At 39.9% G+C, this 20,715-nt stretch overlaps 1 protein-coding gene and 1 pseudogene across 1 annotated transcript; both read right to left on the reverse strand.

Annotated features, from left to right (window-relative positions):
- Positions 1-4,789: 4,789 nt before the first annotated feature.
- LOC148161991 (serine protease 53-like) lies at positions 4,790-19,941 on the reverse strand. Its single transcript, XM_088020468.1, has 9 exons — positions 18,294-19,941; positions 17,606-17,774; positions 16,469-16,728; positions 16,168-16,301; positions 15,757-16,057; positions 6,984-7,119; positions 6,319-6,566; positions 5,602-5,735; positions 4,790-5,059 (listed from the first exon to the last, which is right to left on the reverse strand). Exons 1-9 carry the CDS (start codon positions 18,706-18,708, stop codon positions 4,790-4,792), a joined length of 2,067 nt encoding a protein of 688 aa, XP_087876594.1. The 5' UTR covers positions 18,709-19,941.
- Positions 19,259-20,645, reverse strand: LOC148161992 (uncharacterized; annotated as a pseudogene).
- Between the last annotated feature and the right edge of the window lie 70 nt (positions 20,646-20,715).

A 20,715-nucleotide genomic window follows, 5' to 3' on the forward strand; every position in this document is an offset into this window, starting at 1 on the left:
GGGAAGGATCACGTGTGGCAGCTCTGGAGAGTATCCAGCACGTATCCGAACAGATGGCAAGAGACATAAGTTAAGAAGGGCTTTGCATCTGTGTGTGCATTTGTCCTTGGAGCCAGGACATGGCGAGGAGGCTATCTGCCTCGTGAGACCCTCTAACCCCCGACGTGTGGAATTGCCTATGTGGCGGTGATGTTCAGCATGGGCACAGGGCAGGCCAGGGCATGGCATGAGGACATCCGAGGCAGGCTCAAGAGGAGGGCGGAAAAGCAGACCTCTGTTCATTAGTGTCTGATACTTCAGGGCAGGGCACACAGGTGGGGAATTGTCCTGGAGAGCAGGACCCTCGTGGCTTGGTGGCTCCTGGTCCCGCCCCATTGACACCGCTTAGGGAGCTTGGCCCAGTACCCTTGCTCCTGGAAGCATGCCCCGCACGGCTGTGATGCGTTCCCATGCATGCATCCCGTCAGGAGCACTGTAAAACCCCCGTGTCCTGGGAGGACGAAGGAGGAGGCCATCTCTCGTTGTCCCTGTGGACCCACGCTGTCCCGCGACGCAAAACCACCCACAGGGGACAGTTCCAAGGACGTGTGAGGGAAGTCAGGTGTGAGTGCTGGAATATACTGTGGCTTTGTGAGTGGGCTGTGTGAGGGAGGTCTGCGTTCGGCTGTCTGTGTGTGCACGTGCGTGCATGTGTGTACTTGCACGTGCAGCCACCTGAGCATGCCTCTATGCCGGGGATCATGTATGTTTGTGTGGTGTGTGTGAGTTTTAATATGCACATGTGTGCATGGGAAGAGTGCATGCCTGTGGACCGGAGACCATGTGTCTTAGTGTGTGTATCGGGAGGGTGTTTTTGCAGGTGCACGGGTGTGTGTTTGCGAGGCCACGTGTGTGTGCTTTGTGTTGGGACCCTGGGTGTTTATGTGTTGTGTGGTTGCATGCCCACGTATGTGTTGGTGTGTGTGGCCAATTGTGCATGCTTGTGTGCCACAGACCTTGTGAGTTGGCGTGTGTTCCCTGAGTGTGTTTGCACATGGATGGGCATGTGTGTGCGCGCATGTGCGGCCAAGTGCACATACCTGTGTCCGGGCACCGTGTTTGTGTCTATTTCATGTGTGTTTGCATGTGTGTGTATGTGTGTATGTGTGCGGCCATACGTGCGTGCCTGTGTGCCGGTGATAGAGTGTGTTTCCCAGGGTTGTGTGAGTGTGTGTTTGTGTGTGTTTCTTGTGCACCTTAGTATGTGTTCCTGTCAAGGCCTTGCCTGTGCACTGGAGATCATATGTGTTTGGTTTTGTTTCCTGAGTGGCTCTTTGCCTGCACACAGTGGCCTGTGTTTGTGGCCAAGTTGAATGCCTGTGTACGGGGACCATGTGTGTGTTGCGTGGTCCGTGGGTTTCCCAGGGCATATGAATGTGTGTGTGCATGCTAGCAGAAATCTGCCTGGCTGTGTGTGCTAGTCCATGGGTGTATGGCGTGTGCATGTGTTTTCAGGTGCACCTGGGTGTGTGACTTTCTGCGGGGCTTTGTATGTATGGACGTGTGCCAGGGACCTTCCGTGTGAGTGTTGAGTGTATGTGTGCTTTCATGCACAGGGTGTCTGTTGTGTGTCTGTGTGTTTGCAGGCCTTTGGCTGATTGTGTGTGTGTGTGTGCACACTTCTGTAGCCACTAGTTCATGCCTGTGTTGGAGATTGTGTGTGTGATTGGTGTGTGTGTGTGTTGCATTAGCCTGTGTGTATTTGAGTGGTCATGTGTGCAGACCTGTGTGCCGAAAACACGCGTGGCTGTGTGTGCGTTGCATATATATGTGTTGGCATGAGCTCGTGTGTGTATGTGTGTGTGTCTGTTGTTGCGGGACCAGCAGTGTATGCCTGTGTACTAAAGACTGTGTGTGTTCCTTGAGTCTCTGTGTGTTGTACGGGCCGTGTGTGTGTGTGTGTGTGTGTGTGTGTGTGTGTGTGTGTTTCCGGGGCCAATTGTGTATTCTTCTGTGCTGGAGGTTTGTGTATGTTGTGTGCATGGAATTACACGTGCAAAAGTGTGTGTGTGTGTTGGGTAGCTCAGCACACATGCCTGTGTGCCAGAGACTTTGTGTGGGCTGCATGTGTGCATGTTTGCGTTAGCACGTGCATGTGTGTGTGTTGGTATGGCTCATTGTGCATTCCTGTGTGACGCAGACTGTGTGTTTCTGTTCCCTGTGGGTATCCTGAGGGCAGGTGTGTGTGTGTGTGTGTCTGGGTGAGGGCAGTTGTTTATGCATGTGTGCCTAAGACCATGTGTATTTGTTGCACCTGTGTCTGTGGGAGTTCTTGGGCAGAGGGGTCTGTGTGTGTTTGTGCCGGGCCAAGCGTTTATGGCTATGCCAGAGAACTTGTGTGAGTGTTTCTGTGTGTGTTTGCAAGTGCAGCTGTGTGTGTTTGCATGGGCAAGTGCGCATGGGTTTGTGCAGGACGCGTGTGTTTGTGTGTTATGTGATCTGAGTGTGCATGCACCGGTGTGCGTGTAAGTGGGTGTGTGCAGCCACATGCATGCCTGTGGGCCTCAGATTGTGTGTGTGTGTGTGCATGCCTGTGTGAGAGAGAGAGAGAGTGGTGCCTGTCAGCATGGGTTTGTGTCTGCGTGCATGTGTGTGGCCATCTTCTTTCCCATGTGCTGAGCCCGGGTGTGTGGGTGTGTGTCATGTGTGTGTGTTTGCGTGTGCCTGTGTGTGTTGTGTCTCTGTGTGTTTCCAGGCATGTGTGTGTGTTTGTGTGTGCACAGGCGCATGCCTGTGTAGACCGTATGTGTGTGTGTTGTGTGTCTAAGTGTTTGTATGTGCACACGTGTGTATGAGTGCATGTGTAGGCCCCGGGCAGGAAAGGAGAGGTCCTGAGGGATTTCCAGCTCTGCCGATGATGGAGAAAGAGGCAAGAGGCCAAGTGCAGCCACGTCCCTCCAGACACACAGGTCTTGTTTGTATTCGGTGATTATTCAGGGGTCTGTCTCCCCTCTCGATGAATAGACACACAGAGGTGAAGGCAAGGAGGATGCAGTGAGAGTTGGCAGGCGGGTGTGAGGCACACCACCCATCTGTGCTGCTTGCACGGATGGTCCCAGGTGTGGGAAATAGCTAGGGGTTTCCGTCTCCTTCCCAGGACGCCCACCTCTTGTCATTGGCCCTTCTCACCTTCCCTCCCTGGCAAGGACAATGCCAGCGTCTGTCATTGCACAAATGTCACTCGGGAGTGCCAGTGGAGTTGGACAGCATCCACATGAAGGGCGAACAGATGGAAAACACGGTCCAAGACCGTGGGGGCGCATATGAAATCCACTCTGGGGGAAACGTGTGGAGACCCGGTCGCGGACTAGGCCTGGATATATGTGCATACTTCCCCCAACTGAGATGGGGGGAGGGGGAGTACAAGGAGCCCCTGCTTGTCAGTGATGCCTGGATAGACTGGCTTGCATTGGTGCCAGACCAACGGCCCCAAGCCTACTTTGCTGGCTCAGAACCACTCTTGGGCATTCTCTCACCACATTTGTGGGCCGGCTCTGGGGACGTGATGGCCCGGCTTGATGTTCTGCTCATGGTCTCACCCGGCTGGCCCGGAGCGGGGAAGTCGAGAGTGGATGCGTTCTCCTCTGCAGGCCAGATGACCCGGGAACCCCTTCCTGGGGCATTCATGCTGTTGGCAGAATGCAACACAAGATGCTCCATCTCTGGTGGTGAAGGCGTTCGTGCAGCCTGTCACCTGAGTGCCATGTTCAGCTCCTTGCCGCCTGGCCTTGGCCTTCCAAAGAGTGAGCACTTAGGTCACCGAGCCAGCGGACTGCATCCACCTGCCGCCCTCTCCACAGTGTTCGCCCAGACTTCCTCTTCAGGGAGGGGCATCTTGGTCCCCTTCGCCGTATGCCTCCAGGAAAAGCATATGTTTTCTGTCATCCGGTTTGGCTTAGTTGATCTTATTTGTTCTAAAAAAAAGTTTTTTCTTTGCAATGTACCATCTTTACAGCTAACTGTATTCATGATTTCTTCATTTACCGTGACTCCTTTATTTTTTTTAATTTTAATTTCAATTGCAGTTAATTTAATATATCATGCCATATTAGTTGTCTGTGTTTATAATCATTTTTCAGTTTCAAACAAGTACTTTGTCTCTATATAGCTGCTCTATGCTTAATTCCTATAATTTTTTTAATCCAAGCCACCATCTCATGTTGTTAAGAGAGTTTTAATAACTAAGATTCTATTTCTTGTTTGTGGTTTGCTTTTTTCCCCTTTGTTAACTTGTTTAGTTACATATGGAAAATCCAAAGGAAAACTCCTTCTTTCATGTTTATTTTTATATAATTAAGCGTTTTATGTACATTGTGTATTAATTTTTTTATGTTTTACTAACTACTTCAAGCTTTATAATTGTCTTTATTCTCTTTAACAACTGAAATAGAATTTAGGCATATATTTTTTTTTGATAGAGCACATGAGCGCTCTGAAGTTTTATGAGGTGTGATTATGTATTTGTCAACTTTTCAATGTGATTTATTTTTTATATTATCTTATTAACTATTATCACAAGTCATGGTGGAAGGTTTTACATTTTTGAAATTTTAATTGTTAAAATCTTTTTTTTTACAATGTTAAAAGACTGTCATTTTAATGGATAGAATTGATGCTTTTCTAAGGAATAACTGCAGAGAAGTTAGGGTCTTAATTTAACTGTTTTGTTTTAATTGGAAGTTCTGATCTCTCTCTTTTTTTTTTTTATCACAGTGTGACCAGATTGGTACTGGTCATTATAACCACTGGTTTACAAAAGACTCTGCATTACAAGAATCATTAATGATGAAAGTGTTAGTGTTGCCTGTTTATGAAGACTAGATGACTTTGGCTTTTCAACCCAAGGCATGAGTGCCTGGTTTAGGGGATGACCTGTTTTTGCTGATGTGGAAAATATCCAGGAATAGTGTGGGCTGACAATGGTAGCAAGTGCCTTTAGACTGGTAAAGCCTATCTGTCTCCAGCTGCCATTTCCAGACACTGGTCTGCACATAATAGCACTGCCAGGAGTCACAGGTTCCTGTGAAGGCAATGGTAGAATTTTGATTAAAGCCACTGTCTTAAATTCTTACTTATTATTAGACTTTGTTAGTTGGAAAAGAGAAAAACTATTCAGAAAATAAAGAGGTCTCAAATAGCTAGCAGCCAGTCAATATAATTACCAAATAGATTCTTCTCATAGGAAACTACTGATAATGCCATTGACCGTTAGTCCATAAAGATGGCATTTATAAAGGCAAATTAAGGTTTCAGATATGATGAAATTTAGAAGCCATGTATTAGAATATACAGAATTATATGAAATTCCTAATTTCTATGGACACCACCAAAACAGCTTTTCAGTGTGGATAGTTAAGAATAACAAGTGTCAGATAAACCAGAGATTAATAGCATACTTTTTTTGAGGAAGTTTGTTCTGTAAGTAATTTTGTTTTTTCCCACTGAACAAAAACCCAATTTCTTATATTTATAACTTACTAATTGCATGGTCTACATTTTTATATGTAGAAAAATTTATAGTTTCTATGAATTAGAATTAAAAAAGGAACAGGAACTGTTTACCACATTCGTATCAGAGCCTTTCTCCTGAGTAATGAAGCAGATAATAGAACTGCCAATGTCAGGGTGGAGGTGGGCACAGCCTGAAGCTCCCATCACCTGCATCTGTAACATTTCTGGATTCTCATCTGTTTCTCCTAGAAAAACAGGTATAAAATAAGAAGTCCAAGAGATATAGCCTGCATTGTAACACTAACTAATGAGATGATATCATCATCACTTTAAATTATCTCTAAGTTTTAATGCCAAAAAACTTCATTTATTTTGTTATCACCTTCTTACTGCACATATTTATCCATTCTAATAATTTTCCTCACTTTTTAAATGCCATTCCAAATAATTTGCAATTTTATTTTCATTTGTAAAATATATTTCAAGTCATATCTAACTTCATTTTCTTAAGTATAAGTAAAAACAATGACCTATGGTTTTCATTATTATAAAGTTAGCACATTTAGGAAGCAGTCCATGTCTACTTTATTTAATAAACTTGACTGTACACAGATAGATCTACCTTGTATCCTTTTGCACATTTGAAATCTTATGTAGTCATTATCAAAACTATCATTTTATAAAACCAAAACAAATCCCAGAGAATATCTCTGATTTTGATCAAAAATTTAAAATTAATAATGGAGACAATATTGGTTAGAATTCTTACCTGAATTTTAACATCCAACAAATGGATCCCCCATCTCACATATTTTAGAACCTACTGACCTGGTTTGAGAACTCTTGGCCCAGAAAGCCAGCATTCTGAGCTACTGAGGTTCTTCAGATGTCCCAATGGTGCTAAGAGCTGAATGGGAGTCTGGACCTCTTGAAGGAGCAGCAGTGCTAGATCATTTCTTGCTGCCCCACTGACCAACCAAAATCTCTCATGCAGTAGAATGTTAGACACCTTAATAACTCTCAGAGGTGCTCCAGGGTGCTTCAGGCCTAGTATTACAGCAGTGTCTTCAGGATTCCTAAGTGTGTAGTTAGAGACTAATTAGAATATATTCACTAAGGGGCGCCTGGGTGGCTCAGTTGGTTAAGAATATATTCACTAGGATATATGAGCCCTTAACAGCCATCAGTATTAGGCTTTGTAATGTATTCCATTAGCTATGATGTATAAAGTTCCTACTTTACCTGTAGGGAAATCAGAACACTATGAAAACTCAAAATTCATACACAGTGGAATTAGGGAGGTATTAACTAAGGGAAATATCAATCAAACACACTGAGGCAAATTTCTTGCCTAGCCTGATGCATAGATTCTATAGAGATAAGAGATACTGTTCAGACATAATATGAAGTGAATTAATTCAAAGAAGACTTCAACAAACTAATTTGAAAATACTGTAGCACAGTATATTATATGAAGCAGGATGCAAACTTACATGTTCCTGACACAGTGGGCAGCAGTGAGAACCCAAGAGCTGCTAACAAGGGAACCACTGCAAATTTGACTGCCACAGCTGATGATCATGGCTTGCCAAGGCATGGCATATCGTAGAGAAATTCGATCTGCTAAAGCTGAGAATAAAAGTAAATTCAGTAGAATCGTCATCTGTAGCCCATCTTTAAAGTTTTTCATCCTTCCTAGCCCTTCTAAACTTATCACTGTTACTAAAATTGACTTGCAAACACACAGTCTGTATTGTTACATATATGCTATTTCCCTAAAAGGAATAATTGCCTTATTGTTATGTTTCCAGATCCATCATTTCTTTATGGTCCAGTTTAATTACCTTTCATTTGTCAAACTATTGGGAACTATTATAGGTCTCTTCCCAAGGGGAATTCTTTTTCAGCTGTTAGTTTGCTTAGTTAGGAGTCATTAACATAGTAAGCAATAAAAAAAGAAGCAAAATTTTATTTGACCAATTATTGGAGAAATAAATTTAAAAATTTAAGTGGAACAGAAGGAACTGAGCTTAATTACTTTTTAAAAATTCAGTGACACTTAGGAGGGGATGATGGTGGTATAGCAGGAAGACACTATAGTCACCCCATGCAATGAACACAACTATATAACCATCAAATTATCTGAAATGCAACATAATTTGATCTGAAGACTGAGAGAACAAATTATACAGCTAAAGAGACAGAAGCAGCCATATCAAAGAAGGCAGGAAGTGTGGAGATGTTGTTTGGGAGAGAAATGGCTCATGGCCACTGCAGTGGGTAGGGAGCAATGATGTAAAAGAAGGGTGACAGACAGACTAGCACACATAGCAGTGCACAAGGATAACAAACCCCATAGGAATTAGCTTGGAAAGTGAAAGGGGCTGAATTTTGTAGTTTTAAAGGTCAGTAGGCTTGGCTCTGGGAGAGCCCAGAGGCCTTGAGGCTGCTCCTAGAGAAAAGACAGGTAAACAGCCTGGGAACATACAGTGTGGAAACAGCAATCTGAAGAGCACCTGGGCCACACAGCAGAGAGGCTTCAGTTCAGAGAATGTCCCAGAGGCAGTGTTCATAGACAGACCATCTCCAGGAACAAAGGATCTAGAAAGTACCATTTACGTCCCCTGCCCCTCAGAATAAACACAGGGCCACCTGCAGTAACCAGTGCAGCATGGTTGCTTGCTACACAACTTTTTTACACCATGTTCCACCCCTTTGTGCTCTGGCAAGACTGCCCTTCTCAGTCAAATTTGCCTCAGTCTCAGTGTGGTGGATTTTTCACCATGGTGGGCTTCCCATAAGCCTAGTACAAACTCCTTCCTATGTCACATCTCCCAACCTGAGAGTTTTGTGAAGCCTTGCATCCAGAGGCAGTGGTAACACATCTCATTTCACAAGCAGTCCAGAACACACCTAGTTAAAACCAACCCCATTCAGACCAGAGTTTAAACACTACCCAGAGCAGGTGAAGAGAGGCACTGTAAAAGACTGGCTGAAATGATAAAGTGGCCAGAATGAAACAAAAGAACAAAGGCAGCACACACTGGAAGCATGCCTGGAAGTGGCAGCATTTGGGGACCAATAACACGATACAGCAGGTCACTACAGGACCTCTTCTTCCTAAGGCCATTACTGTCCGAAGAGGAATAGTAGCTAACCTCCCTAACACAGAGAAATAGGCATGGAGACTTAGACAAAATAAAAAGATGGAGAAATCTGTCTTAAACAAAAGAACAAGATAAGGCCAAGGCCAGAGGTCTAAGCAAAACTGATATAAGTGGCATGCTTGATAGAGGATTCAAAGTAATGGTCATAAGGATACTCACTGGATTGAGAAAAGACTGGAAGGCATCAGTGAGACTACTAACACAAAAAATAACATAGGACATAAAGGGCTTAATAAATGAAATGAGAAACATTCTTGATGGCATGAAGAATAGAAGAAATAGAGGAACAAATTAGTGATCTAGGAGACAGAATAATGGAAAGTAATCAAGCTGAACAAAAGAGAGAAGAGAGAAGTACACAAAATGAGAATAAACTCAGTGACTCCATCAAATGTAATAACATTCATTTTATAGGAGCCAAGAAGTAGAGAGAAAAGGGGGCACAGAATTTATTTAAAGAGATAGTAACTGAAACTCCCCTAATCTGGAGAAGGAAACATATCCAGATCCAAGAAGCACAGAAACCCCTCCACAAAATCAACAGGTAGACCCACACCAAGATATACTGTAATTAAACTAGCAAAATACAGTGACAAGACAAAATTTTGAAAGCAGCAAAACAAAAAAATACAGTTACATACAAGGAAAATGCATAAGGATAAGAGTGGATTTTCAGCAGGAAGGAGTGGCATGGTATTTTCAAAGTGCTAAATGCGGAAAATCTGCAGCCAAGAATACTCTATCTAGCAAGGCTATCCTTCAGAACAGAAGGAAAGATAGTTTTCCAGGCAAAAGACAACTAAAGAAGTTGGTGACCAGTAAACCAGTTCTGCAAGAAATATTAAAAGGGGACTCTTTGAATGGAAACAGGAGACCAAAAGTTACAGTATGAAGGTAGGAAACATAAAAGCAGTAAAAATTAACACTTCTATAAAATGTCATGCAAGGAACTCAGAAAATAAAAGGATTTAAAATATGACAGCATACGGGGACTGGGTGGCTCATTTGGTTAAGCCCCTTGATTTTGGTCTGGTTTATGATCTCAGGGTTTTGAGTTTGAGCCCAAGTCCAGCTCCATGTTGGGCATAGAGTCTGTTTAAGATTCTCTCTCTCCCTTTCCCCCATCCCTCCCCTCCCCTCTTGCTCACGCTTTCTCAAAAAATAAACAAATAGATAAATAAATAGATAAATAACAGCAGATATTAAAATGAGAGGCGGAAAGGAGTAAAGAATGGTTTCAAGCTTAAATGACCATAAACTTAATATAGACTGCTATATGTAGAAGATATTATATACAAACCTAATGGTAACTGCAAATTAAAGACACTAATAAATATGCAAAGAATAAAGAAAAAATAACCAGGTATATCACTAAAGAAAATCAGCAAACCATTAAAGAAAGACAAGAACGTATCAAAGAAAATCTTCATAAACAACCACAAAACAAATACATTGATATGTATTTATCAATAATTATGTTGAATGTAAATGGAGTGAATATTCCAATCAGAAGACAAAGAGTGGCACAATGGATGTGTCCATCGATGGGGAAGACCCATCTGTATGCTGTCTATAATAGACTCATTTGAAACCTAAAGACACCTGCAGATTGAAATGGGATGGAAAAACATTTATCATGCAAATGGCTATAAAAAGAAAGCTGGAGTGGCAATACTTTTATTGTACAAACTAGACTTTAGATTTTAAAAAAATTTTTTATTTGACAGAGAGAGAGAGAGAGCACAAGCAGGGGGAGTGGCAGGCAGAGGCAGAGGGAGAAGCAGGCTCCCCACGGAGCAGGGGGAGCCCAATGTGGGACTCCATCCCAGGATCCCGGATCCCAGGATCATGACCTAAGCCGAAGGCAGTCACCCAACCAACTGAGCCACTCAGGCACCCCAAACTGGACTTTAAAACAAAGACTATTAACAAGAGACAAAGAAGGGCACTATATAATCATAAAGGGGACAATCCAACAAGGAGATCTAAAACTTGTAAATATTTATACACCCAACATGGGAGCACCCAAATACATAAAGCAGTTAATAACATTAAAGAACTCATTGGTAATAATGAAATAATAGTAGGGGACTTTAACATCACACTTATATCAAAGGACAGATCATCCAAACAGAAAATCAACAAGGAAACAGAGCTTTAAATGACATAATGGACCAAATAAACTTAACATATATAATCATGACATTCCAACCTAAAGGAGCAAAGGACACATTCTTTTCAAGTGCATTTGAGTCATTCTCCAGAATAGGTCACATGTAAGCCCACAAAACAGGCCTCAAGAAATTCAAGATGGAAGTCATATCATGCATCTTTTCTGACCACAATGCTATAAAATGAGAAATCAACCACAAGAAAAAAAAATCTGGAAAAACCACAAATACATGGAAGTTAAACTAAATATAAGTAATGAAGGAGTGAACCAGGAAATCAGAGAAGGAATAAAAAATTACATGGAAATAAATGAAAATGAAAACACAACAGTCCAAAACTGTTGAGTTTCATCAAAAGTGGTCCTAAGAGGGAAGTACATAGCAATACATACCTAGTTCAACCAGCAAGAAAAGTCTCAAATAACCTCACCTTACACCTAAAGGAGCTAGAGAAAGAACAATAAACAAAGCCTAAAACCAGGAGAAGGAAGGAAATTATAAACATGGAAGCAGAAATAAATGATATAGAAACTAAAAACAACAGAACAGATCAATGAAACCAAGAGCTGGTTCTCTGAAAAATACTAATAAAATTGATAAGCCTCCAGGCAGATTTATCAAGAAGCAAAGAGGAAGGACTAAAATAAATAAAATTAAAAATGAGAGAGAAATAACAACCAACACCACAAAAATACAAACAGATATACAAAAAATTATAAGAAAATATGAGAAACTATACGCCAACAAACTGGACAACCTGGAAGAAATTGGTAAATTCCTAGGAACAGGAATAGAAAATTTGAAAAGATTGATTACCAACATATAAATTGAATCAGTAATAATAATGATAAAAAAACTCCCAACAAACAAAAGTCCAGGATGAGATGGCTCCCCAGATGAATTCTACCAAACATTCAGAGTTAATACCTGTTCTCAAACTATTCCTAAAAACAGAAAAGGAAGGATCACTTCCAAATCCATTCTATGAGGAGAGAATTACTCTAAAATCAAAACCAGAGAAACACTCCACTAAAAAAGACAATAGGCCAATATCTGATGAACATGGATGGAAAAATTCCTGAGAAAATACTAGCAAATCAAATAGAAAAATACATTAAATAAATCATTCACCCACTCAAATAGGATTTATTCCTGAGTTGTAGGTGGTTCAATTATCACAAATCAATGTGATATACCATCAATAAAAGGATAAAACCATATGATTATTTCAAGAGACACAGAAAAAGCATTTGACAAAGTACAATATCCATTCATGATAAAAATCCTCACCAAGGTAGATTTAGAAGGAACATACTGCAACAAAATAAAGGCCATATATGAAAACCCCAGATACCATCAACCACAATGGCAAAAAACAGAGCTCTTTCCCTATTTAGGAAAAAAAAATGATGTCCACTCTCACCACCGTTATTAATCATAGTATTAGAAGTCCTAGCCTCGGCAATCAGATAAGCACTAGAATAAAAGGCATCCAGTCAGCAAGAAAGAAGCAAAACTTTCACTACCTGCAGATGACGTGACACTATATACAGAAAACCGACAAGACTCCAACAAAAATTCAGGTAGAACTGATAAAGTCAAGTCTCAGGATACAAAGTAAATGTGCAGAAATCTGTTACATTTCTATACACCAATTAATGAGCAGCAAAAAGAGAAATTAAGAAAGCAATCCCATTTACAGTTTTACCAAAAACAATAAGATATCTAGGAATAAATGTAACCAGAGGGTTGAAAGACCTGTACTCTGAACTGTAAAACACGGATGAAAGAATTTGTAGAGCACACAAAAAATGATGAACATCCCACAGTCATGCACTGGAAGAAAAATTACTTGAAAATGTCTCTAACCCACAGCAATCTACAAATTTAATGTAATCCTATCAAAATACCACCAGGGTTTTTCATAGAGCTAGAACAATCCAAAAATTTGTTTGGAACCACAGAAGAACTTTGTTTTTAAATTATTTTACATATATATTTTTATTATTATGTTCAGTTAGCGAACATATACAGAAGAACTTTAATTGTCAAAGCAATGTTGAAAAAGAAAAGCTAAGCTGGAAGCAGTACATCTAGTCTTCAAGTTATATTACAAAGCTGTAGTGATCAATACAGTGTGGTACTGGTACAGAATATACAGATACACAACACACAAAAATAGATCAATGAAACAGAATAGAAAATCCAGAAATAAACACACAATTTTGTGGTCAACTAATCTTTGACAAAGCAGAAAAGAATATCCAATGGCAAAAAGACAGTCTCTTCAACAAATGGTGTTGGGAAAACTGGACAGTCACATGCAGAAGAATGCAACTGGACCACTTTCTTACAGCATACACAAAAATAAACTCAAAATGGATTAAATGTGAAAGCTGAAACCACTAAAATCCTAGAAGAGAGCACCGATAGTAACTTCTCTTGACATCAGCCACAGCAACTTCTTACTAGACACATCTCCTGAGGCAAAGAAAACAAAAGCAAAATTTAACTATGGGGACTTCATCAGGATAAAAGCTTCTGTACAGAAAAGGAAACAATCAACAAAACTAAAAGGCAGCCTGCAGAATGGGGAAAGATATTTGTAAACAATATATCTGATAAAAGGCTAGTATCGAAAATATAAAAAGCATTTGTTAAACTTAACACCCAAAAGCCCAAAACCCAGTTAGGAAATTTTCAGAAGATATGAACAGATATTTCTGCAAAGAAGACATCCAAATGGCCAAAAGACACATGAAAAGATGCTCAACATCACTCATCATCAAAGAACTACAAATCAAAACCACCATGAGATATCACCCCACACTAGTCAGAATGGCTAAAATTAAAAAAAAAAAAAGAAGAAACAACAGATGTTGGCAAGGATGCAGAGAGGATCCCTCCTGCACTGTTGGTGGGAATGAGAACTGGTGCAGCCACTCTGGAGAACAGTATGGAGGTTCCTCAAGACATTAAAAGTAAAACTGCCCTATGACCCAGCATTTGCAGTACCAGGTATTTACCCTCAGAATAAACAATACTGATTCAGAGGGGTACATGCTCCCTGATGTTTATAGTAGCAATGTCCACAATAGCCAAGATATGGAAGCAGCCCATCGACAGATGAATGGATAAAGAAATGTGGTACATATATACATTGGAATATTACTCAGCCATCAGAAAGGAATGAAATCTTGCCATTTGCAATGACAAGGATGGAACTAGAAGGTATTATTCTAAGCAAAATATGTCATTCAGAGAAAGACAAATACCATATAATTCACTCACATTTGAAATTAAAAAAAAAAAGAGATGAGCAGAGGGGGAAAAAAAAGAGAGGCAAACCAAGAAACAGACTGTTAATTCTAGAGAACAAACTGATGGTTACCAAGGGGAACTCGGTGGAGGATGGGTGAAACAGGTGATGGGAATGAAGCAATGCACTTGTTGTGATGAGCACATGGTGTTGTATGGAAGTGCAGAATCGCTATATTGTACACCTGAAAGTAATATTACCATGTATGCTAACTGGAATTTAAATAACAACTTTAAAAAATTAAACCTTAGTGTGATGTGCAGTTGTTACTTTAAATATGATTTTCAGGTTTGCCACTTAGGAAAGTGAAGTTTAGAGTTTGTCATAAAAGTTTTGAGTTGAAGTAATACATATATAAATTGAAATATGGTAGAGATAAGAAGATAAGAATTTCTTTGCTCAGATATTTCAAAGTCCTCATCACTTTGACAATTAAAACAGTGTAATTCCCTGGATAGTCTAGATTCTGTCTTCACCTATTCTCTTCCCTTACTCTTTTTATACATCTTATCTCTACCATTATTTCAATTTATATATGTATTAACTACTAGTACTTCAACTCAAAACTTTTGGGACAAATTCTAAACTTCACTTTCCTAAGTTGCAAACCTGAAAATCATATTTAAAGTAACAACTGCACATCACACTAAGGTTTAATTTTTTAAAGTTGTTATTTAAATTCCAGTTTGCATACATGGTAATATTACATTCAGGTGTACAATATAGTGATTCTACACTTCCATACAACACCATGTGCTCATCACAAGTGCTTTAGAGGGTAGGAAGTCGGGGGATGGGTTATTAATACCCTGGTGGTGGGTATTAAGGAGAGCATAATGAAAGGAGCACTGGTTGTTATACACAAACAATGAATCATGGAACACTACATCAAAAACTAATGATGTGATGTACAGTGATTGACATAACATAATGAAATAAATTTTTTTTAAAAAAGCTTTAAAAAAGCACCCATTACTATGGATATGACAGTATGAACATGATAAATAGGTTTAATTAGGTGAAAATATAATATGGAGAAATATGATTTGTTAGAAATAAATTTCTAAGGAAAGAAAAGTGAGGTTGTCATTGATCATAGTATGACAGATTTCATAATAGTAAGGAAAAGAAAGATGGTCACAAGGTAACAGATTTCAGTAGAGCATATTAGAGAAATTTTTATATATATTTCTACCAAGAATGTATATTCTCAACTTAAAATTCTGACATAACTTTTGTTAAGATTCTGTGGTAGTAAAGACGTTCACGTTAGAAGAATAAAAAGTTTGAGTGTCTACGCTAACCTTGTTCCCTCTTTCTATTCTGATAATGTGATTAAACCATTCTAGTTCTATGGGTATCACAGTAATTAAGAAAATTATTATAATCACGTCACCTGTATCAGAAAGAAATATTATGGCAGTTAAATAATACACCAAGGATGAAATACCTTTGGGAGTCATAAGGTTAATGATTCCTATTATTTGGTATTAAAAACTCATGCATTTCTCTGGGAAAAAACTCTCCCCCTCCTTTTCTATTTCCATTATCTTTTTCTCTTCATTTTTTTTTTTCATACCTCCCTGACTACCATTTTCTTGGGCCTTACTCTGAGGCTGTGGCAGAGAGATGAACCGTGGCCGAACAGAAGCAGGAGTGGCAGTAAAAGCTGAGTTGTTTGTAGAGGTAGAGACTGAAAGGGAGATGGAAGCAGAGGTAGTCATGGCCCCTTGCTGGGACCATGGTGCATGGCTGGGCCGTGTAACTCCCTGAAGCCAAAAAAGGAAAGGGCTCACTTGGCTGAAGACGTAGGGCTTTGTGCAATGTTCATCGAAGTGACTCAAAATTCCCACCTGCACCCATGTGTTCTTTTGTTGTAGATGGCATACCAGAGGTGCCCCTAAGTCACCCTGCAAGAAACAAAGAGCAAAATGTCCATGTACACATTAAAGGAGGCTAGGAAGTAACTTCTGGTTTTGAAGAAGTAACTTTTGCTTTCCACACCCCTCAACTGTATCACCTTACAGCCAGTCTTGCCAAGAGCTTGCTTGGCTTCCACACAGAAAGTGAATTCATTCAGCTTGGGCCAAAACTGGGCACATGTGCTGACTTGCAGTATTCTTAGATGCCTTTTCTGCAGAATTCCAGGACTTCCTAGTGGAAAAGGGAGAACAGAGAGAATTTTAGGTTTACCCTAGTTAGAGGGAGAAATATGGCTGAAGGAAAAGATAATCACAAACCTTCTATTACATGAAAGCATACTACTCCTTCTTTTCAAATATATCATACTTATGCTCATGTAAATATGCTGCATTACTCACCTCTCATGAGGGACCAACTGGGTAGCCAGCAGTCATACAGCTGTATATTTTTCTCTTGCTCCAGGTTCTCCTCTAGACAGATAGGAAGCACCAAGGGTTGAAAATGTAGGGGCTGTTTCAGGAAGATTAGCCCAGGACCCAAAGGTCCCTTGGGACCTAAGTAGGGCATGGCACGGTGAATGCCTACAGTTTGAGCTTGAGCAGGCTCCTGAAGATCAGTAAGCCCAACTTGGACCAGGGCTAGTGCTTCTGAGTTTTTTCTGGGAGGGAAATTTATCAAGCATTTTATTATTACATATTTCAATGTGGAAAAGAATTCTAGAGTTAACATGAATAAAATAAAGTCCAGGTGAGCATTAAAGTACTACTATTCCCTTCACTACTTCTGTCTTATTAGGAACACTATGTTTAGACACCTTCAGAAATGAGGAGGTAAGTTTTACAATGGAAACCATTTCTTTGTTGAAAATTCCTAACTTAAATTATTAGGCATCCTAATATTTATTGTGAAAGTAAAATACACCAAATACACCAAATAGTGAAATACACCAAACACTAATGATGTACTGTATGGTGACTAACATAACATAATAAAAAAAACGCTTAGTGAAATACATTTTGAAAGTTAGGAGTTGAAATATTGTATAGTAATAATATAAATAACTTTGGACAGTTATTCCCTTTCTGGGGGCTTTGTTTTCCTTGTTTGTCCAAAGACTTACTTCACTATGCTAAAAGAAGAAATAAAACTATGCTCAAAAGGATATTTTTCAAAGAGTTATAATTCTTCTACAGATCCATATATTTAAGAGATAAAATGGTTGAAGTCAGAAAGTGGAAAACTGTGAAACTTACTATTTAAACTTTCCATCATTTTATTATAGGTAAAATTATATAAAAATAGGGTATCTTTTTACAGTTCTATTGATTTGGATCCTGAAATTATCTCTGAAAAACAGGTAAAGCACCCATTTATGGTTACTTGAGATATGACAAGATACAAGTAGAGATGCTTTCTCTTTAGTTAAGAAAATGTAACAGATGTGACTACTGCAAGAAGATACACAGAATTTCATTTCTGTAACAAAGAATATGTACCATCTTTAAAGAATCTTGAAATGACATACTCAGACTTACATGAAATTTGCACATCTAGCTGAGGTAAGGATCCACTGTTCATTCAGTACAGAGCCAGCACAGAAATGGGAGAAAGAGAGTTGCACGGAAACCATCCAAGGAAATTCACCCACGTCTGCCTCCCAGCAGTTGGGACAGTGGGGCACAAGGCCAGGTCGTAATCCACACTCTGCAGAAGGAATCCATATTTTCAATAGGTGAAGGTAGTATTATTACCTCCTTTACCTGAACAGTTTGATTTCCTATTTTTCGACTTTATCAAAGTGCTTGTAAATTTTCAACTTTAGGAAAGTGCTTGGAAATATAAATTTTAACCCTATATAGTTGGGTATGGGAATAGAGATTGTCTGAATACACCTCTCTGAAAATAACATATGTCTATTCACTCCTCAAATAGAACAGTAAACCATTTCTAAGCACTAAAAGCATTTTTATAATATGCTCTGAAAGGAACTATACTTATAAAAAAACTGTTTCTAGCAAAAATTAGTCTTTTCTGAATATGTAGATATCTGTTAAGATTTTGTTATCCATTCCCCATTCTCTGATCTAAATAATGGTTTGAATTGTATCCTGCCCAAGTATGAGGGCATGACTTCTGACCTATAGAGAAACTCTTGTACTAGGCTCTAACAAAGACCTTGGTGCTAAGGATAATAACTCAAATAGATGACTACACTGAACTTGCCTGTGGCTTCATGAGAAATAACAGCTGTCTTGAAGAGCCAGAAAGCCTGGACACTCCCTTTCCAGGCCACACCTAGGTGACACTCAGCCAAAGAAACGTTGAGTTGTGAATACTTGAGAGGATCTTGTTCAGGCTGATGAGACTTGTTTCCAGATTGAGACCCAGGCATCAGAGAAGGTTCTTTTCTTAAAAGGGTGGCTGGAGCAGCAAGCAGATATGAAAAAGTATGAGAAAGAATGTTCTCTTCAGTAAATTTTAAGGAAGACAGTTCCTTGACAGAGCTATCAGAAGAGGAGGCTAAGGCAGGAGAACAGGAGAGAAGGCTGCTGGAGAAAGAATGGAGCAAGAAGGGAAAATATAGAATAAAGGGAATATACAAGAAGAAATGACCAAATAGGAATGGGACAATGCACATGGTGATGGGAGAGAACAAGGAATAAGAAAGGAAAATGACGGAGAGAGGGGGCTAAGAGATGTAGATGCTACACCAGGGCTTCCATTTGTTTTTGTAATTTGTAATTTGACAAACTTCCGGTAATGAAGTCTTTCAGGAAGCCAAGTACTTGCAAGGGGAAGAAAGGGAATGTTTGTGAGCTCACTCAAATGGAGAGAATTGATTTGATATTGGCTTTCTGTTGTACCTATCTCAGTTGACAAAGCTATAAAATACTGATGTGGGGAAGGAATTATTTCTATTGGTTAAAAAAGGTACATGTTTAGACCAGGAACTGAAATGGCTAGTTAAGGGAGTTGCTCTATCTGGCTCAACCTCAGAAGGAACAAATGATATAATTCTATCAGCTTTATAATGCCTGTCAGGTCTGATTTCTACTTCAGTATGGATCCATGTTCTGACTTTGTCATGTTTATGAATAGCAAATGATGCAATCATACCAGTTTCAGGGTGGGCCCAGGATCTCACTGCTTGGGTTTCAGGATGGATCCAAGGGTGAAACATACCAACTTCAGGCTGCAACCCGGAGCTGAAGATCTGAGATTCGGAATTGGTCGATGGTCTGACTTTATTCACTTGAATGTAGAACCAAGATCTAAGTGCATCAGCTTCTAGCTTCATCCAGGGTCTGACTGTTTGGATTTCTGAGTAGGGTTGATTCACAGTACCTCTTTGCTGAATCCAGGGGTGATTTTTACCGTCAGCCTGACTCCAGGGACTGACAGATTGGGAGTCAGATTTAATCCAGGGTTGAACTGTATCACTTTGAGTCTGTAACCAAGATGTAATTGTATCAAGTTCCAATGAAGTTGGAGGTTTTACTACTTTGCCCTCTGTCTGGGTCCAAATTTGGATTGTTTCAGTTTCAGGTTGAGTCCATGATCTAATTGTATTGGCTTCAGGCTGGTTCCAAGGTTTTATTGAATCCAGTTTAGTCTGGAACCAGTGTCTTATTACTGTACCAGCTTCTAACTGGGTCAGGGGGTATATTTCTATATTTTCAGACTGGGTCCGTGATCTAATTGTAGCAGTTTCAACCTGAATCCGGGGTTGCACTGTACTGATTTCAAGCTTGGTCCAGGATCTGACTGTACTAGTTTCATACTGAGTCCAAGAGCTACTTATACCATTTTGGGTCCCAGAAGATGTCATTTGAGATTCAAGCTGGGACCAAGGCCTAACTGCATCATTTTGAGTCAGGTACCAAAATGTGCCTGTATTTCTTTCAGTCCAGGTACTGACTGACTGAGACCCAGGCTTGGTCCAGGGTGTGACTGTACTGCTTTTAGACTGGATCCAGAGGTTGAATGTACTAGCTTCAGTGTGAATCCATGGTCGCAAGGCATCACCTCCAGAAAGGGTCCAGGTTCTTACTTTGTCTTTTTCAGACTTATTCCAGGGGTGGGATATACCAGTTTTTGTTGGAATCCATGATATGACTGTAGGAGTTTCATGTTGGGCCAAGGGCTCAAATCTATCAGTTTCAAACTGGGTCAAAGTTCTCACTGTTTGAAGTTTTGAGCAGGCCGAGGTACTTATTCTTTCTGTTTCAGTTTTAAACCAATATCTGCTAATATCAGTTTCAGATAGGGGTAAGAGTGTGGCTGCTTGTGACAAAGGCACTCTCCATGATACCAGTGTTTCAAATTCAGGCAAAGGCCATGTATTAACATTATTAATTCCAGACGAGATGCTTGATTTTCTCCTTGAATCAAGGATTGAGTAGAATCACTTTGAGGATGCAATGAAATACTGAATATACCAGCTTCAGGCAGTATCCATGATTTCTTAGACTCAGATATAAGTGCAGTCCAAAATATGACCGTATCAGTTACACTCGGTATATAAGAATTTACTGCTTGATATTCAGACTGAGTCCAGGATATAATTGTGGACATTGCAGAATGTGTCCAGGATTTTATGAATGAATATTCATTATGAGTCCATATTTTCACTGTAGAAGCTTTA

This window comes from Eumetopias jubatus, unplaced genomic scaffold (genome assembly GCF_037043125.1).
Source record: "Eumetopias jubatus isolate StellerSeaLion01/CBP00866 unplaced genomic scaffold, mEumJub1_p1.0 scaffold_27, whole genome shotgun sequence".
Lineage (NCBI taxonomy): Eukaryota > Metazoa > Chordata > Mammalia > Carnivora > Otariidae > Eumetopias > Eumetopias jubatus.